Source organism: Schistocerca nitens, chromosome 8 (assembly GCF_023898315.1).
Source record: "Schistocerca nitens isolate TAMUIC-IGC-003100 chromosome 8, iqSchNite1.1, whole genome shotgun sequence".
In the NCBI taxonomy this organism is placed as follows: Eukaryota; Metazoa; Arthropoda; class Insecta; order Orthoptera; family Acrididae; genus Schistocerca; species Schistocerca nitens.
Window position 1 is genome coordinate 449,743,228 of NC_064621.1, and position 20,670 is coordinate 449,763,897.

Sequence of the window (20,670 nt, forward strand, 5' to 3'; positions counted from 1 at the left end):
CAAGGAAAGGGTTTCTGAAGAAGAGAAATTTGTTAACATCGAGTATAGAGTTAAGTGTCAGGAAGTCGTTTCTGAAAGTATTTGTATGGAGTGTAGCCATGTATGGTAGTGAAACATGGACGATAAATAGTTTGGACAAGAAGAGAATAGAAGCTTTTGAAATGTGGCGCTACAGAAGAATGCTGAAGATTAGATGGGTACATCACATAACTAATGAGGAAGTATTGAATAGGATTGGGGAGAAGAGAAATTTGTGGCAAAACTTGACTAGAAGAAGGGATCGGTTGGTAGTACATGTTGTGAGGCATCAAGGGATCACCAATTTAGTATTGGAGGGCAGCGTGGAGGGTAAAAATCGTAGAGGGAGACCAAGAGATGAATACACTAAGCAGATTCAGAAGAATGTAGGTTGCAGTAGTTACTGGGAGATGAAGAAGCTTGCACAGGATAGGGTAACATGGAGAGCTGCATCAAACCAGTCTCAGGACTGAAGACCACGATAACAACATCGCTAAGTGCGTAATTTTGAGTTGTTGTGGGCGGAACTTGGGAATAACGTAATATTACACTAGTTATGCATTAAAATGGAATGAAAAAGCCTACTGAAATGTGACAGTGACTGCAATGTGGTGGTTGTGGGAGAAAGGAAGTGTGACCGAACAGAGAGAGGAAAAGAAAGAGATAGAGAGAGAGAGATTAGGGGAGAGAAGGCCGAAGGAGTTTCTGTGAGATGGAGATGAGAGGGTTTATTTTTATTTGAGACAAGAATAAGGTAACAGTATTCGCTGTATCTTGTGAGGCTGTTCTATTCGACAGTCATTACTAAATATGGAAAGAAATCTGTTATATGTCCTGTTTGTTCAATTAGCGTCAATAAGCTGCTGAATGTGAGTTTCAGCCTCCTGTTATCAACACAAGAAGAAAATGGATGAAACCTAGTTGTTTGAGAAAGGCCTCATTCCCAGTATCAGGTAAAAGTTATACCAATGGACATTCGATCTGTAACATCATAAAAGATGCAAATCTTGGTGTAAAAGACCTCATAGAACAGGTTGTATTAACGTACAAAGTCTACTTGTCCTTAAAAAACCACTTGAGGAACCAACACATAATGAGAGAAAACTAGCCAGGATTGTAAGTTAAAAATTGAAAGAAAGATCTATAGCTCTTAAAGCTGATGAAGGCAATGCCACTATTATAGTAAAAGTAGATGACGAAGCATAAAACAATGAAGAGTTTTTTGCCCAAAACAACATAAATGAAAATCAGAGAGATCCTGCACAGTATTTTGAGAGATAGATCAAAGAAACAATGAATAACACCATTTTCCTCTCCACAATTCAAGAAACTAAAAACATAATGATGAAAAATCCGCAAGCACTGTTTTAAGAACCCAAATCGAAGTGCCTGAAGGAGATATCTACATTATAAACGTAGCAAATTCTAAAAATGCCCTTATTTCCATGTAACGCACGGTCGTAAACAGCAGCTATATCGAGATAACAGACTGGCAGGTACCCAGTGAAGCTGGACAAGCATTTTTTGATATTGTATATCTGTAATGAGGTGTCCCAATGAATTGAACATTAGAGATTATTAACAAAAGCTTTAGAAATTTTACAGAACTACCAGAACAGAAATTATGGAACTTACAGACATTCTAGAGGAGGAGGAGGAAACTAGAATTTAACGTCTCGTCAACGAACGAGGTCATTAGAGACGGAGCACAAGCTCGGATTAGGGAAGGATTGGGAAGGAAATCTGGCGTGCCCTTTCAAAGGAACAATCCCAGCATTGGCCTGAAACGTTTAAGGGAAATCACGGAAAACCTAAATCAGGATGGCTGGAGACGGGTTTGAACCGTCGTCCTCCAGAATGCGGATCCAGTGTGCTAACCACTGCGCCACCCCGCTCGGTACAGACCTTCTAGAACTTGTGTTGAAACATAATTATGATTTTGAGCTTAACAACAAATTTTATGGGGGGCAAGATGCGTTAGCCATGGAAAAAAATTTGTCTGTCTTGTTAGCAGATATTTATTTCGATCATTTTAAACACCAGATTTTTTTCAAATCATGCATTACTTAGTAAAATCATTTACTTTTACAGGCTTATAGATAACATTATCAGACTTTTCCAGGCTACTAAAACTAAAGTAGAGAAATTATGTAATATTTACAGTCAATTCCATCCTATTATCAAAGTCATCAGTGATCATGAGGTAGACGAGACATAAAATGTCTTAGACATAACAGTTTGCATAAAGAACAACAAATGGATCAAATGGCTCTGAGCACTACGGGACTTAACATCTGAGGTCATCAGTCCCCTAGAACTTAGAACTACTTAAACCTAACTAACCTAAGGACATCACACACATCCATGCCCGAGGCAGGATTCGAACCTGCGACCGTATCGGTTGCGCGGTTCCAGGCTGTAGCGCCTAGAACCACTCGGCCACACCGGCCGGCAAAGAGCAACAGACACACCTCGACCACCTACAGAAAATAAACTACAGATATAGCTGTCCACAACAAATCCCATTACATAAAATCTGGCACGATACAGACAGATAATAAGGGTATGAACGTCCGAATGCGCTACTTGATTTTGGTGATGAAATTGTGTTATTCATTTAAATCGCCAAGAACAATGTATACTGACCATCCACAATCGATTTCCTCCTTGATTACATGAGAAAAAAAGGAAACAAAACTGAAACTACAAATTTTTGCCAAGAAGCACAACAAGTATACAACATTTCAGTGTGTCTTAGATTGGAATAGACATTTATAAAATTGCCAGTCAATCCAAAAAAAAAAGTGGTATCAGAACGTGTTACTACACAAGCAGTAGAATAAAGCATATCCTTTCTCATAGTGGCAACAAACTTGACCAACATAAACAGCTGTCCCAGTATTTATGTAAGTAGTATAGGCACATAATTTGCCATATGATGTAATGAGCAGAAGTAAGTTTTACGTTTCAGTATTCATTGTACATCAGGAATGGTAACTCACCTTTAGGAGAGAAAATACATTCATCGAGACATAAATCAAAATTTCGCAATAAGCCATAGATAAACCACAGGCATTAAAGTCAACACATTACATGTGCTAGAAATATACAGACAACAAATTTTTGCTAGACATTCTCAATGAAAAAATAGATAGCGAGCATAATATATTACTTTTTGTACTCATTAATTAATGTCTCTTTAATACAACAGCCTCAAAGATATTACGATTACAGCCGGCCGGGATGGCCGAGCGGTTCTAGGCGCCACAGTCTGGAACCGCGCGACCGCTACGCTCGCAGGTTCGAATCCTGTCTCGGTTATGGATGTGTGTGATGTCCTTAGGTTAGTTAGGTTTAAGTAGTTCTAAGTTCTAGGGGACTGATGACCTCAGAAGTTAAGTCCTATAGTGCTCAGAGCCATTTGAACCATATTACCATTACAAATATCTTATCCCTATTTTAAATATAAATACACCCTCTTATATGAAAAACTTGGATACACAGTATAGATGCTCAACAAAAATATTAATTTTATCATTCGTTTTAAATTTGTTATCAACTCTCTAGGTCATTGGCAGACAGCTGTAAATAGATAGTTCACACAATATCAGTGAGAGTTCATGGCTGTACAAAGACTGATCAAAGAAAACTCAAATTCTAAGTCTTAAATAACTATTAAATACATACTATTGTGGAATATCAATATTGTGTACTCAAGGTTTCGATATATCAATGTTCTTGAAGTACAGACTCAATATTCATAAAGGCCCTCTCATCATCATCTCTTTCCAGAAACTCCTCTCCCCCTCTCTCGGTCTCTCATTCTTTATCTCTCTGTTCAACCACACTTCCTCCTTCCCACAACCGTAATATTTCAGTCACTGTCATGTTGCAGAAGGTTGATTTATTCCATTGAAATGCATTACTGAAATAATATGATGTTATTACTAGGTCACAGCTTCAACAAGTATAAATTACACACTTAGAAATATGAGCACTTAACTGTAATGAGTGTTTTGTGTCACTATGTTTATAAGCATTACAGATCTCGAGGTTACAACTTGAGAATGTAAAAGAAAAACGGTTAACGATCTCTCCTGTAAGTATTCTATTCCGCCAATCTATGTAAACAAAAATATTATAACATATAATACTCCATCTCATTAACATTAAATACGTAGTACTGTCATCAATATGCCATATCGTTTAAAATGTAATCATAACGGTAAAAGATATCGCCATTGTAGAGGACGAATGTTATGTGGTAAAATGCAAGTAATGTTTCCCAGTACTTTATTTCTTTCACTTCTCTAGCTGCTTATCAGTAAGCCTGCCTCATATGCTTTTCTTGTTACGTGAAGAACAATGGTTGGTTTATCGTCCATTGGGTCTACAGGGTTCTTGAAAATGAGTTGTAAGTCTGAAATACGCTGGATACTAATAAGAAAACAAAAATGTTGTCACTGAAGACAGAATATTATTAACAAAATATGCCCCTAGTCTACGCTACTTGGTGAGTAGTTACTTGCATATCCCGTGGCTCATATTTGGAACCTCTCAGTATGATGTAGAACGAGTAAGGGTTAGATTTTAATAGAGTAGTTTGTGGAACAATAAAGTTAGTTAGTTTTTCCACAGTTCAAATTCATGATAAACGTTATCATATGTAATATGTCGACAGAACAAGTGTACGACAATTAAATATAAACAATAACACATATTAATATTTACATGGGCACTTGTTGAATATTCGCAATTAATGACAAATTATTGCTGCTGAAGAATTCCTCTCTGAGACAGAACGAGCTATCAAGAAGGAGCATCTTTAATCTACAATTAGAAACCCTTCTGCTATCTGTCAGACAGTTTATTTCCATGGATAGACTATCGAAGAGTTTTGTAGCTGCATATTTCCTGTGCCAAAGTTAGACTCCTTAAAGTGAAGGGAAACCATTTTTCCTTCTAGTATTGTACTGGTGAATATCTCTATTATTCTCAAGGCACTGTTAGGCTGTGGTTAATATTTCCAGCTGCTTGAAGAGATATTTGCATCGACATCTACATATACAGCTATATATACACATTGTAAGCCATTGTGTGGTCCCTGGTGGAGGGTTCACTTTGAACCACCATTAGTAATTTCTTTTCCCGTTGAACACTCAAGCAGAGCGAGGGCAAACCGATTGCCTGCTTATTCGTGAACATAAACATATCGGTCGCAAGGAAATGAATTATTTTCGAACTGAAAATATGTTCAAGAACTCTGCAGCAAATCGATGTTAATGATATTGGTCTGCAGTTTTGCGAATCGATCATTTTACCTTTCTCATAATATACAGGAGTCATCTAAGCTTATTTCCAGCACCATACCTACGGGATGTACCACATCCACACTTAGTTTTAATTATTTTCTTCTGCACAATGAATGCATGAAAATACTCAAGTCACTCAAAGTGAAATATGTCATCTTCTCTGTTTTATCGCCTCTATTACCTCAGTATCAGTTACGTAAGTTAAATGCGTTTGGTAACCCTTTATGACGGTAATGTGTCACACTATGATGATACGCGCATTGCTTTATTTTAACCCCTTCAGACCCTCTGGTTACAACAGTATATACTAACGTGTTCTGTGTATTAGCTACAACAAGAGGAATAGTATATTTTCCCAATGGAAAACTAAAGTACCCATTTTTGAACATTCAGCCTTTTTATCATGCCCAAGTGCTGCCAGCTGTTTGGCATCACTATGAAGATAATCAACAAGTCAATTTAGCGTGACCACCAGAATACACAGACGTAGTTGGCTCCCTATATTCCACTGTATAATTAAATATTTTTTTTGTTATTTTGCATCGTAATTATTGAATGATCATTCTACTATTTACTACAATACAGAATATTTCGTAATCCGTTATTTTAGTCCATGAAATGGACCCAAGTATAATTTGGAAACGGGTACATATTTTTGTGTAGATTTTACATCTAAAATCATTAAAAGATTTCTTAAGAGCGTTACCACATAAGGAAAAATGTTCCTTCCTGCAGAAAAAATTTAGGTCTTAATGGGTTAAAACACTTCAGTCGTCTCTGAAATAAAATATTTTCTTTTATGAGACGTTTTGCTATCATCATGAAGAGTTCTCACTCTTTAAATTATTATGATAAGCACTATTAATTTATCGTCATTAAAGTATTCATGGTATTGTTTAACGTTCTTCTACACCTATGTGTTGTTATAGTATGCTACACAGAACTTGCACTGACACGAGTATATGTACCTATAGAGTTACCTAATATGACCTAACCTCTGTATTTAGAAATTTTTACTTCACTGTGGTACGGTGCCGGGTGGTCTACGGTGAGTACATCGCTTATCTTATGTGATACTATCTTTGTTGTGTCCGGATGGTTGGTATTTATCTATTGTATGTTTTACTTGTTTTAATAAGTCTGGTTGCTAATGTTTGTTTGCACATTCAATATGTGTTTCTCTTCTATGTTTGCGTTTATTATAAAGTAGTTGTCTTATTGGGCTAGGAGATGCTTATTGTTACTGTAACTGGATATTTTTATGTCATTGTCTATTGTGGAAAGTTGGAGTTTTCTTGGCGACGTGTTCTGACATACTGACTGCCTGTTGCCATATTAACAAACTCTTTTACACTCTTTATACCGTAGTTCAAATTCCGTAGTGGTCTATCCAAAGTATGCAGCATCGAAACTGTTTCACTGAAGTTGACAAATGCCTCTTTTTGATATATGTCAATGTCATCCCCGTTTATAAATGTCTCATGAAAGAAATGCAGAATAAATGACCAAACAAACATTAGCAACCAAATGTTATTTAAACTAATAAAATACGCAATAGATATATAATAATCCCCCCACACACCACAAAAAAGATATAATTTATGAATGTACTCACACTAGATAACCTACCACCGTACCACAGCGAAGTAACAACTTATACAAAAATCACTCGAAAAATATAAAAATATATAGAGAGCTCATTACCACCAATACAACACAAAGTATCGGTGCGTATTGCAATATAAGAACAAAGTACCGAGACGGCAGTGGGTTTACACAAAATAGAGACATAAATGGCTCTGAGACTATGGGACTTAACAGCTATGGTCAAGAGACATAAATATAAAGTGTCTCAGTGGAAGTGCTGTGCACGAAAATCTTATAAATATGTGTGGTAGAACGTCGAGAATGGTTTTAATTAGACTTGCACTACAGTCGCACAAAAACGGTACAAACCCATACAACTAGTAAAATAAGTTATCTTACTGACATCTGTATCCTCAAAGTTGGTAATTACAGTTGTCGAAAAATTATCAGAATCTAAACAGTGTAGCATGTCTACTGTTTGGTTTTGCCAGGTTAAGTGTTCATCAGCATGCATACCTAACACTTTACTATTTTCTAATGTGTTTATCATTTCTTGTAAGGATACAATGCTAATAGGATGTGGGATATATTTGCTTGTAAAAATTGGATGAACTACATTTCTTCAAAGTTTAGTGTGATTTGTGCAAAACCATTCAGCAACTTCCACGAAAACATCATTTACTGTTTTCTCTGCTGATGATTCTTTGCTTTGCTTCATTACAGTGCTTGTAACAACGGCAAACAGGACTTATTCTTCCTCCTGATTCAAGTAAAATGCTAAATCATTAACTGCAGCAAGAACAATAACGGACCAATGGTTGGATCATGCGGAACTCAAATTGTATCGTCTCCTCATGTAGATGCTGTGGCTTCACTTTATATATTACTGGGATAGCCGACGGTAACTTTCTATGTGCGGTTTCAGGAGTAAGAACTATACTAGGAATTTGCTTAACAGCATAAAAACTTGAGTTCTGCATACAATATTATGGCTGAAACAATCAAATGCCTTCGACAAGTCACTGATATTTTATCATTTAAAGAGTTTAAAATGTCCCTTACGAATGCATAAATTTCTGACTCACTAGAATGGACCTTTTCAAATCCATATTGTGAACGCTATGTATCCAATTAGTACCAAGTGAGCGAAAACCCTCGAGTACATTGCCTTTTCAAGAATTCCGGAAAATGATGTAAGGAGCGGCACTGGGCGATAAATTTCTCAACTGTAGAGTCATCCTTTTTATGCAGAGAGCTGTCAATGACATCATACGGTATTTCGGGAAAAACGATATGAGTCAATGAAGTATTACGTACGTGACTAAGACTATTCCGTGTCATTGGACCACAAATTTTTGATGTCTTATTAGAGATACTATCCTAGCCATATGAAATTTTAATTTTACAGTCATGATGATCTACCTAATTTCAGATACAGATGTTACGATCATTTTTATTTCATTAGCATACATACCACAGTATAGTATATTGTAGTGCGGTCAAGTAGAGTGTTGCAAGGAGTTATAAATTCTCAGAAAAATACGATTACGGCTATACGGTGTAGGGAAATACAGGTAATGTACATGGTGGGGCTGAAGTATTTGTACAATTACCAGTATTTATTTTATAAAATCTAAAGAACTTATAAATTTGCGGTTTATGACAAACGAAAGAATAAATCACCAAATAAATTAAGGATGACATTTACCTTCAACATGTGCACCGTTTGTTGCTCGAAGAATGTCTATCCCATATCGCTTCCACATCATACGTTTGACAACATTCCTGGTGAAACACAAGCAACATTACTTGTTATCCTTCCTTTCAATGCATCCAGATCAGGTACTTATGTAACGTAAACATTGTTCTTTAAGCACCTAAACTAAAGAAATCTCAATGCGTTACGTCTGGTAATCTTGCAGGCCATTCAGTGGGACCATCAAGCCCAATCTACATTTCAGCAGGTTTCATTAATACTCGTAAGATTTCTAATATGCAATATACAGTGTGGTGGTGCACCATCTTGGTGAAGAATCACGTCAGGCAGCAAGTCTCTCTGTTGCTGTTCTGCAAATTGTTGTAGCATAGTTAGCTATTACTGATCTTTCGGCCAATAGGAAGTGTCAAATGACTCTGTTTTGTAAGAAATCGCACCACACAGTCCTTTTAGGAGACTCCCTAACGTGACATAAAGCAACATGTAGACTTTCCGAACCACATGTCCTTACATAGTCTTGGTTAACTTTACCTGATTTGGGGAAAGTAGCCTCATCTGAAAAACAGATTCGTTGAATGTACTCATTGTTCGTGTCGATTCGGGTCAGTATCACAGTCACGAAAGCTGCTCGACAAGTTCTATGATCTGGTTGTAACGCTTGTCTAATTTGGATCTTTTGTGCATGAGGGTGCAGTCCGTTGTGTAGAATTCCTTTCACTGTGGCCTAAGAATGTCTAAATTGTGACATGCCCGTCAAGTAGATTTGGAGGGGCTTCGTAAGAACACCTGTTGCACAGCACTGACATTTCGTTCACTTACTGAAGGCCGGCCAATTCGCGGTACATCCAACACACTGCCGGTCTGTTTAAGCGTCGTGTACCACGCAACAATACTCCTGCCAGATGCTTCTCTTCCGCATTTTATTCTAAAACTTCGCTGCACAGTAAATGGCAATTTCGCCTCGTGATACCACAGAATATACAGCGCCTCCTCTACGCGTGTTGCCATTTTACAACAGTAATTGTAGCGGTCTGTACACAACTTCTACCTGCAGCAAAGATATGCGAGCTAACTTTGTGAGTTATTCTTTCAATGCTTTTTTATTCCAATCTGTGATCACAAATGAAATCTTTAGACGATTCATTTGTGATCATGGACTGGAATAAAAAAGCATTTTGTAGTATGGGATCACTATTTATACACGCGATTATGTCGCAGTTGGTGAAAGTTATTCTATCATTTGTCACAAACGACAAATTTATAAGTTTTATAGTTTTTGTAAAATAAATATTGTTAACTGTAGAAAGACTTACCCTGTACAATTTGTGGAAGAAATCAAAGGGAGAAATTAGAGTAGAAGATGAACAACGAAATATTCGGATTAAAGATGGTGCATATAATGGTGCAGTCGTTATCTTCTACTGTCCAATCTTCACACTGTAGAAGCCATGATAATAATGAGGGAAAGTAGGGTTCGGCTCAGGCTGAATGGATAGAAATGTTAAGGTTTGCTGGTAATATTGCTATCAGTAAAAGTGAGGAAGCATTACAGGGCCTGTAAAATGGAATTAGCAGCCTAAGGACCGCCCAACGCTGGTTGAGAACAAACCTAATAAAGACGAAATTAATGAGACGTAAAGGAAATGAAATTTACGATAAATTTAATATCAGAACTGGGGACCATGAGGTACACAGAGTTAAGGAATTTTGCAAAATAACAGGTGACTCACGGAACAAGGAGGACATAAAAACCAACTATCTAAGGAAATCAGTAGAATCAAATACATCCCTTAATTATAGGAAAATATATTGAGAGTATACACTTGGAACACAGCACTGAATGGAACGTGAGCCAAGGACTGTGGAAAAATCGAGAAGGAAGAAAATGGAACCGTTTGAGAAGTGGTGCTATAGGAAGATGTTGAAAATTAATTGAGCTAATAAAATTAGGACTACGGAAATTCTCTGCGGAATCGGAGAGGGAAGCAGGATGCGGAGAACACCGCCAAGAAGAAGAGACAGCATAACACACGTGTTAAGATATCAGGGAACATTTTCAGTAGTACTGGAGCGTGGTTTACCAGATAAGATACGCACAGGAGCACATAGAATACACTTACCAAACGATCGAGGGAAAATAATACATTTAACAAACAATCGAGGGAAAAGAAGAAAGAAATGAAGGCAAAGAGATTCGCTCTCACTGAAATTAAGATAAGACTGTTTTATACAATAGTCTGAAGACATTTTTTCCTTGGCCACTGCATAACTATGTTCACTGTCTGTCTGTTTATCTTTTAAATGCACACATGATGTTTGTACACATTCTTCTACAGAGAGAAGGGAGTTAATAAAAAAGTATGATTTCAGCCGTGTTTAAAGTTAATTCCATTATCTATTAAATTTTTTAATTACTGTATAGATGGAGGAAGATTTTTATGAGTCCTTTCCACGCCACATTGAGGGTTGGCTACGACGTTTCATAATTTCGATATGCCTCATGACGTTTCTCATCTACTACTAACAGAGACTCACTTTTGCTTCAATGATAGTAAAAATCTAACGAAGCATTTCTAGCAAAGTCCTACAAATGTTTCGTCTGGGAAGTTCTGTGAATCAAGACAGAATATCAGTTTTACGAAAATTGAATATCTGTTAGTTATTGTACTGAACAAGATATCATAATTTGTGAAAATTAAATACCGTAAAACTTGAACTGAGAGATATCTGACGGTATAGGCGAAGATAAATGTTTGTGAGACTCATCTCAAGGACTTGGCTTCTATAAATGAGCGGAAAATTTATGAGGATGGACTGCATTATGGAAGACGGGCAGCTGAAGATAGATATACAGCACAAATTGTCAAATGACATTACCAAAGAATAGTAACACGCTGAGAACAGGAGGAAAATAGAGCTACTGATGTTTTGCAACCTTCAAACAAGGAAAATTTATTCAGTTTGGAAAGTGGAGCAGTTTGAATGCAGAACTCCTGACGATTATAGGTTAATGACTAATATATATGGTTGTCATCGACTCTGGATCATTTCTTAATGGACACATTTATTGAGTGCCTTACCCACATTTTACTGCTGATCGACTTCCCTATCATTACTCTTTGGTATTTCCTTACAGGCGGAAGTATACCGCTTCTCCGTCTCGTGGTCGAGGATTTTGCCCACAGGAGACCTGGACGTGATCAACCAAGCTGGCATCGATTACTATAACAATGTCATCAATCTACTCCTCGAGAACGGCATCGAACCAATGGTGAGATCCACTGTTTTACTTTCCAGAAATATGGCGTGTAGTTCTTAAACAGCCTAGATTGTAGTGTTGCGTGAGGTCTTTTCACCTGGACTTAATGAACAGTGAAAACAAAAATATTGCACAATATTTGTTGGCAGTCAGAAGTTGTGCATCACGTCAAATCAACGGATATATAATTAGAATCAGTTTCGATTCTAGTATTAGGTGAGAATATTAAAGAAAGAATTTCAATATACTCTGTCGAAGCGTGTACTATACAATGCTTATCGTGCTGCTTAAATATGGAGATGAGACGTTGAACCCACGTTGACAAGGACTGATAACCAACGAGGAACAAAACTAAACGAAGTTTTAGATTGATTGAAGAAACTATTCTAAACATAGACCTTCAATCGTTTACGGATGCAAAGGAAAACTTAGATTCTACAATATAACGTTCGGTTCATTTCCTCCCTGATGAGTGTTGCCTTATCTGTTAGCAAGTGAGGCTACCAAGTCAATTAATTAAATCTGTCCCTAAATATCTCCCTTTATTTGCTCAATGACAAAATTGAACGGATGAAACGACAGTAGTTATTGTATAAAGTAACAACAACACATTAAGTGATATGTTGTAATATCCCCACGGAAAATTACCCTCTACCACGCACTAATTAATAGTGATCCATCAAATCATCCACATTTATTTACGTTTGAAAAGTATTGGATCAGATTTTCTAGTAAGATATGCGCCGACAGCTCGTCGACGCCAAGGTAATTTTCTAGTACGTTTATTCTCTGGAACAACAGAGGTACAGATATGTATGCTCCATGGTTATTATAGTACAGAGAGAGAGAGAGAGAAGGGAACTGTTTTCGGAAATATCGGTGGGAGGATTTTTGGATTGCTAAAGAAGTTTAGGTACTCTTCTTCGCACAAAAGCGAACAAGGGAAATTTGTGCCGCTAGCGGGATAGATAAAGAAATGAGAAACCTGTAAAAAAGTAACTTTCCTGAGACTTAAAATACACGGAAACGGAACATGTAATTAACAAGGAGTTCAATATACATCTTTCATCAGAAATAAGGTTTGCGACCATTTTATTACAGAGTGAATGAAGAATGAGTTCTCTGTATGAATCATTGATGATTGTCTAGGCCTGTAATTAATTGGGAAGTTTCGGCTGTGACGAAGAGAACCTGCAATCTATGAGTTTTATAAATCGTCCAAAAAGGCTTCGTCCACATCTGAAATATTAGATCTGTCGTAAACTGAACGAATTGTTCAAACGATCGATTTTCCCAACTGAATGCAGCGCTTAATAATAATACCAAATGTAAAGATTTTTTCTAGCAAGACCGCCGCTGAGTATTAAGACGAAGGGCTCTACCGGAGATTCGACCAGGCTGATCTCAAGTAATTTATATTTGAATTGTACACAGATAAATTAGAGAGAGAGAGAGAGAGAGTGAATGTAATTCTAGAAATTACTTAGAATCCTCCAGTAGTATAATTGTTTGTCTGTCCTTTTACGGATCAGCCAATCATAATACACGAAGCCCTGACTTTACTGTACTGATTCAGGTGTGAGAGTGAAGGAGCGATAAAGACGACAGACACACTTCTGCACAGACAAACATTACACCAAGTTAGCGGCAAGCTGCATTCACACTCAAAGACTTTCATCAGAAACAAAACCACAAAACAAAGTAGTAATCAAAGAGAATTCATTAGAATGGCGACCGTGACAGGACACGTTTTTGGACGTTGTTAAAATAATTTTGTTCTTTGTTTCATGTGAACGACGACGAGACAACCTAACTTGGAAAAAAGAGAAGAAATACTCGCAGTCGAATTCCACAGATAACTAGCACGCAGGGCGCAGACAAAAGGCCAGATCTAAAATTTTTTAATTAAAGCTTGCTAGTATTCTGGAAGTAGACGTAGATTTGAACATTTACTAATTGTGTTCATATAAGACGTAGTTTGATTGAACTGCCCTAGTTGCATTTAACTGTATAAGTACTATACGAAAGTATTCTTGTGTGAAGGGAGATATATATAAATCTTGACTGTAGAATATTTATATGGTTTTAACTAGGGCAATGTTTAAGATGAGTCAAGCAGAGCAGAGCAACATGCAACAGCCTTCAGTTGTGAGCACCGATGATAATGAGGTAGTAAGAAGTGTTGTAGAACCGATCGCTACAGATAGCGCAATAGAACGCCCGGTAGACACGGCTGGAGATGTAACAGCAGGGATGCAACATGGATTAGATCCATTAGTAATTATAATGAGGCAGATGCAAATGTTAACTGATACCATGAATAATATGAACACAAAGTTAGCCTCAGTTACTGAAGGGCAGGAAAATTTGAAAGCTGAGATTAAGCAGCAGTTACATGATAGTTTTTCCGAATTAGAGCAGCGGATAGAGGAAAAGACAAAGGAACTAAAAGATCAGGCCGAAGAGACGGAACGAAAATTAACTGCACAAATCGAATTGGTTAAAGCTCAATGTGAGGAATCTACTCAACGTGTTCGTGTAGAAATGAAGGAGTACGTGGCTATTAAGATAGATACAGTACGCGAACAGGTGGAAATGGTTCCGCAGTTAGTACAAAAGCAAGATGCCATGTCATGTGCAATTGCGCAACTCCCTGAATTGGCACGTACGCAGACGAACCTAAAGGAAAGTGTGGAACATCTGACCGAACGTCAAGACGTTATGGACCATCAGATTAATGTATTAACGGGTAAATTATCCGAAATCACATTAGAAAACAAAAGGCTAATGTGTGAAAACGTTGACCAAAATGTTAAAGCAGCATTCCAGAGTCTGTGCGGCAAACAGGAAGAGAATTTGTTTGCGAAAGGACTTGAGGAAGTGCGACAGCAGTTAGGTGCTGATTTCGAGCATTGGAAACAAACGATCGAAGAGTCGATACGCGTTTCACAAGGCTCAGAACAAATGAATACAGGCCAACAGCAGAAGTTGTCAGCGACTATAGACCCCGTTACTGCACATTCGCACACAATACCGACATGTGTAAGTAACTCGAATATCAAATTGCCACGAGCTAGTTGTTCGCGTGACGTTTTAGCGGATGGAGATTATGAAAGCCTTTGTCATGCCGAAGAAAAAATGATAAAGCATCGGCAATTTCAGATTTTTAACACTGAAAAAAGGGGGGTCCATCCGATTGTTTTTATTCGAAGTTTTAGAGGAGTGCTACCCAGAAATTGGTCGGAGTGGCAGAAGATCAGTTTCGTTACTGGGTATATACAAGGTTCGGGGGCGATCTGGGCCTCGGACATGACTTCTGTTTGCTCGACCTATGAAGATTTTGAAAAAGCGTTTTTAGCAAAATTTTGGTCAGAAGGGGTACAGGAACGCCTAAGGCAGGAGGTGCTCTACCCAGAGCCCTTCTCTTTTTCGAAAGGAAGCCTTAGGAAGTATTTCGAAAAATATATAAATAAAACAAGATATTGGGACAGACCTATGCCTTTGCCAGACATAATAAACATACTTAAGGCAAGATTACCAACTAGCATCCGAAATCAATTAATTTACGGCAACGATAAAGACCTGGAGTCGTTCCTAACGACGTTAGATCATATAGACATTATAGAAGAGAACAGCCAGAAAGCACGTAATAACAGATTCCAGTATAGGGAGATAGAACTTCCGGCAAATGGTAGGCAAGGGAACCCACAGAGATCGATAAATAGTGGAGAAACCCCTCAAAATCTCAACAATAATACCGGCAATAGTCTTGCGAGGGGCTATCCAAGGAATAACAGGAATGGGAAAAGATACAATCCCGTATGGGGAAACGAAAGGAATTTCAGACCCCAAGCATGGAACAATAACGGTAATAGAAAGTGGAACCAACCGGGGGGAATAAACTCAAATAACCAACATCAGTGGGGACGGACATCTACGAATCAACCGGTGATTACCGAAGTGACGGATGATGTCAACCACCAGGCGAATCAAAATCCATCAAACTAGTAAGGACCCACTCGTGCCCCGGAGGAGCGGTCAACAATAGGTTGAGGGGCAACAGGATATGTGTACCAATGCTAACGTACAATGAAGGACGATTACTGACAGATGAATTGACCGAAGACTTAGAACCCAAAGATGAAGATAAGGAACAGGTGGCAGTAGCCGAAGTGCAAGTCATTTTGGAGACTGTACCTATAAAGGCGGTTTTAGACACAGCTGCAACCACGAATGTTATTTCGGAGGCTCTATTCAACAAGATCAGAAATATAAGAAGAGTACCAATTTTTCCAGTTCAAAATTGTAGAATAATAGGCGCCGTTGGGGCTCGATCGGCGAATGTAAAAGTGCAGTCACTACTTAGTGTAGAAGTAGGAAATGTAGCAATATTAAGCACATTCCTTGTTGTGAAAAATTTGGAAATTTGGTGGTAGACTGCATTATCGGAGTCGACAGCCTACGTCAATACGGATGCAGAATAGATTTTAAAACAGGAAAAATTTGGTTAAATATAAATAAACAAGAAATTGTGTTGGACTTGTTGAAAAAAGAAAGCCTTACCAGAAAATATAATAGTGGGATCAGTGTGCAAGTAATCAGGACTGCACAGAATTCTAAACAGCACGCAAATAATGAGTTCCAAGTCAAAGGAGATTTCGGTCAATTAGTGTATGAGAAGTTAAATGAATCCGACTGCATCACTGAAGATCAGAAGAAGCAGCTCAAAGAATTATTATTAGTGTATGAAAACGTGTTTGATGAAAGGCCAGGAGTGATTAAAGGATACATATGCCATCTCTACGTTAAGCCGCACGAAACATATTGTCGAACTTTCTATCCTGTTCCCTGGAGGTTAAAGGCTCAAGTTCAAAAAGAAATAGATCGCATGTTGAAATGGGGTTTGATCGAACCCTCCACAACCCCTACTGCTCACTATTGTTGGTCGTGCCAAAAGCATACACGGGATCGAACAAAATAAAAGGGTTACTTCCTCACAATGACTTAAAAAGATATAATGAAGAATAGGAGATAGGGAGGAATGGTGTTCCGAGTGACAGAGATGAACGCTCGTAAAAAAAATATAACAATGAACTGTGTGTGTGTAGTGTTAAAAACCTTTAAAGTGAAGTAGTTAATCAATGACATAGAATATAGAAATAGTGACTAATTATTACTATTGAGTGTTGTAAAAAGGATAGTGGAGATAGGCTTCACCTGTGGTTTGAGTGAACATAGAACTTTAGCTTTGCTAATGTGATCAAGATGTATAAAGTATCTGACTGACCTGCGAGAAGAATGAAATGTTTCCCGCAAATGACGCTGAATAATCAAAAAAAAAAAAAAAGGTTTAAAGTGAATATTCATATATAATCTCATGTGAACGCTTAGATGTATAAACGTGTGAAGGGATGTGTTGTGGTAGTGAATCATGAGTGACGGTTAACGCCGCAAAGACAATTTCCCGCGCAAAACAGTTGACGTCGGCGCGAGAATTAAAATCGATAGAGACGACACAGATATGCTTTATAAGAGACTCGCACCAAACGCGAGAATAAACTGATTCATGTTGAACTTTAAAAGGAATAGGTGTGATAATTAGAAGTTAAGAGTTTTTAATTTATTAATGAATAATAAAAAAAAGTAATATTCATAGAATTAATAGTTGTTTAATGGTTTGTGTTTGTTTGGGAATTATGTTTGAAAAATCCATTTCCATAGATGAGCATGGATGAACGCAGTATGAATCAGAGAGTAAATGAAAGAAGCGAATCCGCATTCTTCAATGCTAATAATTTTTACATTTCAGCACTAAAGCGAAGAAATATATGTGTTTAGAATAAAAAGTTTTGAGGATAGCTAAATTATATGACTTCTTAAGGAAATATGGATGATGTCTGGGTATAAAATGAACTACACTTTCCATTATTCGATGATTTGAATCCAAAATCTATAGTAAGTTACATGAATCCTTTAAATTACGAAGAACAAATCAGTCATAGAAAATCTGTTAAAGCGTTTGGACTTCTAAGTACAAGTGGGGAGGCAAAGTCAAAAGGAGTATTCAAACGAGAGTAAATCGGATTATGCTTTTGGCAACATCATTAATTAAGAGTTGAATTCATTGAAATACGTCGTAACAAAAAGGATCCATGAAGCCATAAGGATTTTGCTTTCAAAAAGGAGAATCTTGGACGGTGCAACCTAATCAGTTCTCTTACAGGAAGAGTCTTCCTTTTGGTCAATGCTAATTCTTTTGGAATGAATGTTGCATGTGAATTCGAGTATCCCTGTTCCTTCTACTCTTCCCATTGTGGGCCGCGTAGAAGATCAACTACAAAAGGGGCCGCGTAGAAGACCGACTACAAATGTGGACGTCGGGGACATGCAAGACCCGGGGGAGTTTAGCACCGCAAGATATTGTACTAGGAGCAAGATTGTAAAACGCAAATTCACGTTATTTATTGTAAAAAGTTTTTTTTTGCTAGAGGCACAAACTACTCTTTTCCAAATCGTGATACAAATTGATCCCTATCTTTTCTTTAGAGATAAATTTCAAAATTAATTTTGTTCTTCTATAGGCTTTCCTATCTTCTATGTACCGTAGGCTGGGGGTCTAATCTTAAGAGGTTTTCCAAGGTTTCCCTGCTTAAGAAAGTTCCCGAATGGGTAGACCCTGACAACAGTTCATGAAAGATCATCTTCCTTGGTTGTGCACAGCAAACATAACACCGAGATGCACGTAAAAGCAATACAGTCGCGGTACCTGTCTCTTCATTTCTTCTGTTTTCCACATTTCTTTTCTTCGTCTGTCTCAAACAGAATATTCTTTTTCAGTCGGAGGACTGACAATCATCACTTCCGGGTTATCCACGCTAATAGATAGCTCGCGAAGTGTGTTCGGTGAATCAAAAATTGAGCTCACAAACTTCGCTCGCTGCGAGGGGCATTGTAATATCCCCACGGAAAATTACCCTCTACCACGCACTAATTAATAGTGATCCATCAAATCATCCACATTTATTTACGTTTGAAAAGTATTGGATCAGATTTTCTAGTAAGATATGCGCCGACAGCTCGTCGACGCCAAGGTAATTTTCTAGTACGTTTATTCTCTGGAACAACAGAGGTACAGATATGTATGCTCCATGGTTATTATAGTACAGAGAGAGAGAGAGAAGGGAACTGTTTTCGGAAATATCGGTGGGAGGATTTTTGGATTGCTAAAGAAGTTTAGGTACTCTTCTTCGCACAAAAGCGAACAAGGGAAATTTGTGCCGCTAGCGGGATAGATAAAGAAATGAGAAACCTGTAAAAAAGTAACTTTCCTGAGACTTAAAATACACGGAAACGGAACATGTAATTAACAAGGAGTTCAATATACATCTTTCATCAGAAATAAGGTTTGCGACCATTTTATTACAGAGTGAATGAAGAATGAGTTCTCTGTATGAATCATTGATGATTGTCTAGGCCTGTAATTAATTGGGAAGTTTCGGCTGTGACGAAGAGAACCTGCAATCTATGAGTTTTATAAATCGTCCAAAAAGGCTTCGTCCACATCTGAAATATTAGATCTGTCGTAAACTGAACGAATTGTTCAAACGATCGATTTTCCCAACTGAATGCAGCGCTTAATAATAATACCAAATGTAAAGATTTTTTCTAGCAAGACCGCCGCTGAGTATTAAGACGAAGGGCTCTACCGGAGATTCGACCAGGCTGATCTCAAGTAATTTATATTTGAATTGTACACAGATAAATTAGAGAGAGAGAGAGAGAGAGTGAATGTAATTCTAGAAATTACTTAGAATCCTCCAGTAGTATAATTGTTTGTCTGTCCTTTTACGGATCAGCCAATCATAATACACGAAGCCCTGACTTTACTGTACTGATTCAGGTGTGAGAGTGAAGGAGCGATAAAGACGACAGACACACTTCTGCACAGACAAACATTACACCAAGTTAGCGGCAAGCTGCATTCACACTCAAAGACTTTCATCAGAAACAAAACCACAAAACAAAGTAGTAATCAAAGAGAATTCATTAGAATGGCGACCGTGACAGGACACGTTTTTGGACGTTGTTAAAATAATTTTGTTCTTTGTTTCATGTGAACGACGACGAGACAACCTAACTTGGAAAAAAGAGAAGAAATACTCGCAGTCGAATTCCACAGATAACTAGCACGCAGGGCGCAGACAAAAGGCCAGATCTAAAATTTTTTAATTAAAGCTTGCTAGTATTCTGGAAGTAGACGTAGATTTGAACATTTACTAATTGTGTTCATATAAGACGTAGTTTGATTGAACTGCCCTAGTTGCATTTAACTGTATAAGTACTATACGAAAGTATTCTTGTGTGAAGGGAGATATATATAAATCTTGACTGTAGAATATTTATATGGTTTTAACTAGGGCAATGTTTAAGATGAGTCAAGCAGAGCAGAGCAACATGCAACAGCCTTCAGTTGTGAGCACCGATGATAATGAGGTAGTAAGAAGTGTTGTAGAACCGATCGCTACAGATAGCGCAATAGAACGCCCGGTAGACACGGCTGGAGATGTAACAGCAGGGATGCAACATGGATTAGATCCATTAGTAATTATAATGAGGCAGATGCAAATGTTAACTGATACCATGAATAATATGAACACAAAGTTAGCCTCAGTTACTGAAGGGCAGGAAAATTTGAAAGCTGAGATTAAGCAGCAGTTACATGATAGTTTTTCCGAATTAGAGCAGCGGATAGAGGAAAAGACAAAGGAACTAAAAGA

At 37.7% G+C, this 20,670-nt stretch overlaps 1 protein-coding gene across 1 annotated transcript in view; it reads left to right on the top strand.

The window, feature by feature from the left end:
- Positions 1–20,670, top strand: part of LOC126198747 (myrosinase 1-like) — a 118,447-nt gene that overhangs the window by 17,533 nt on the left and 80,244 nt on the right. Inside the window, exon 3 of the mRNA XM_049935296.1 lies at positions 11,771–11,905. Coding sequence (XP_049791253.1) covers positions 11,771–11,905 — 135 coding nt within the window. The remainder of the gene's footprint in view (positions 1–11,770; positions 11,906–20,670) is intronic.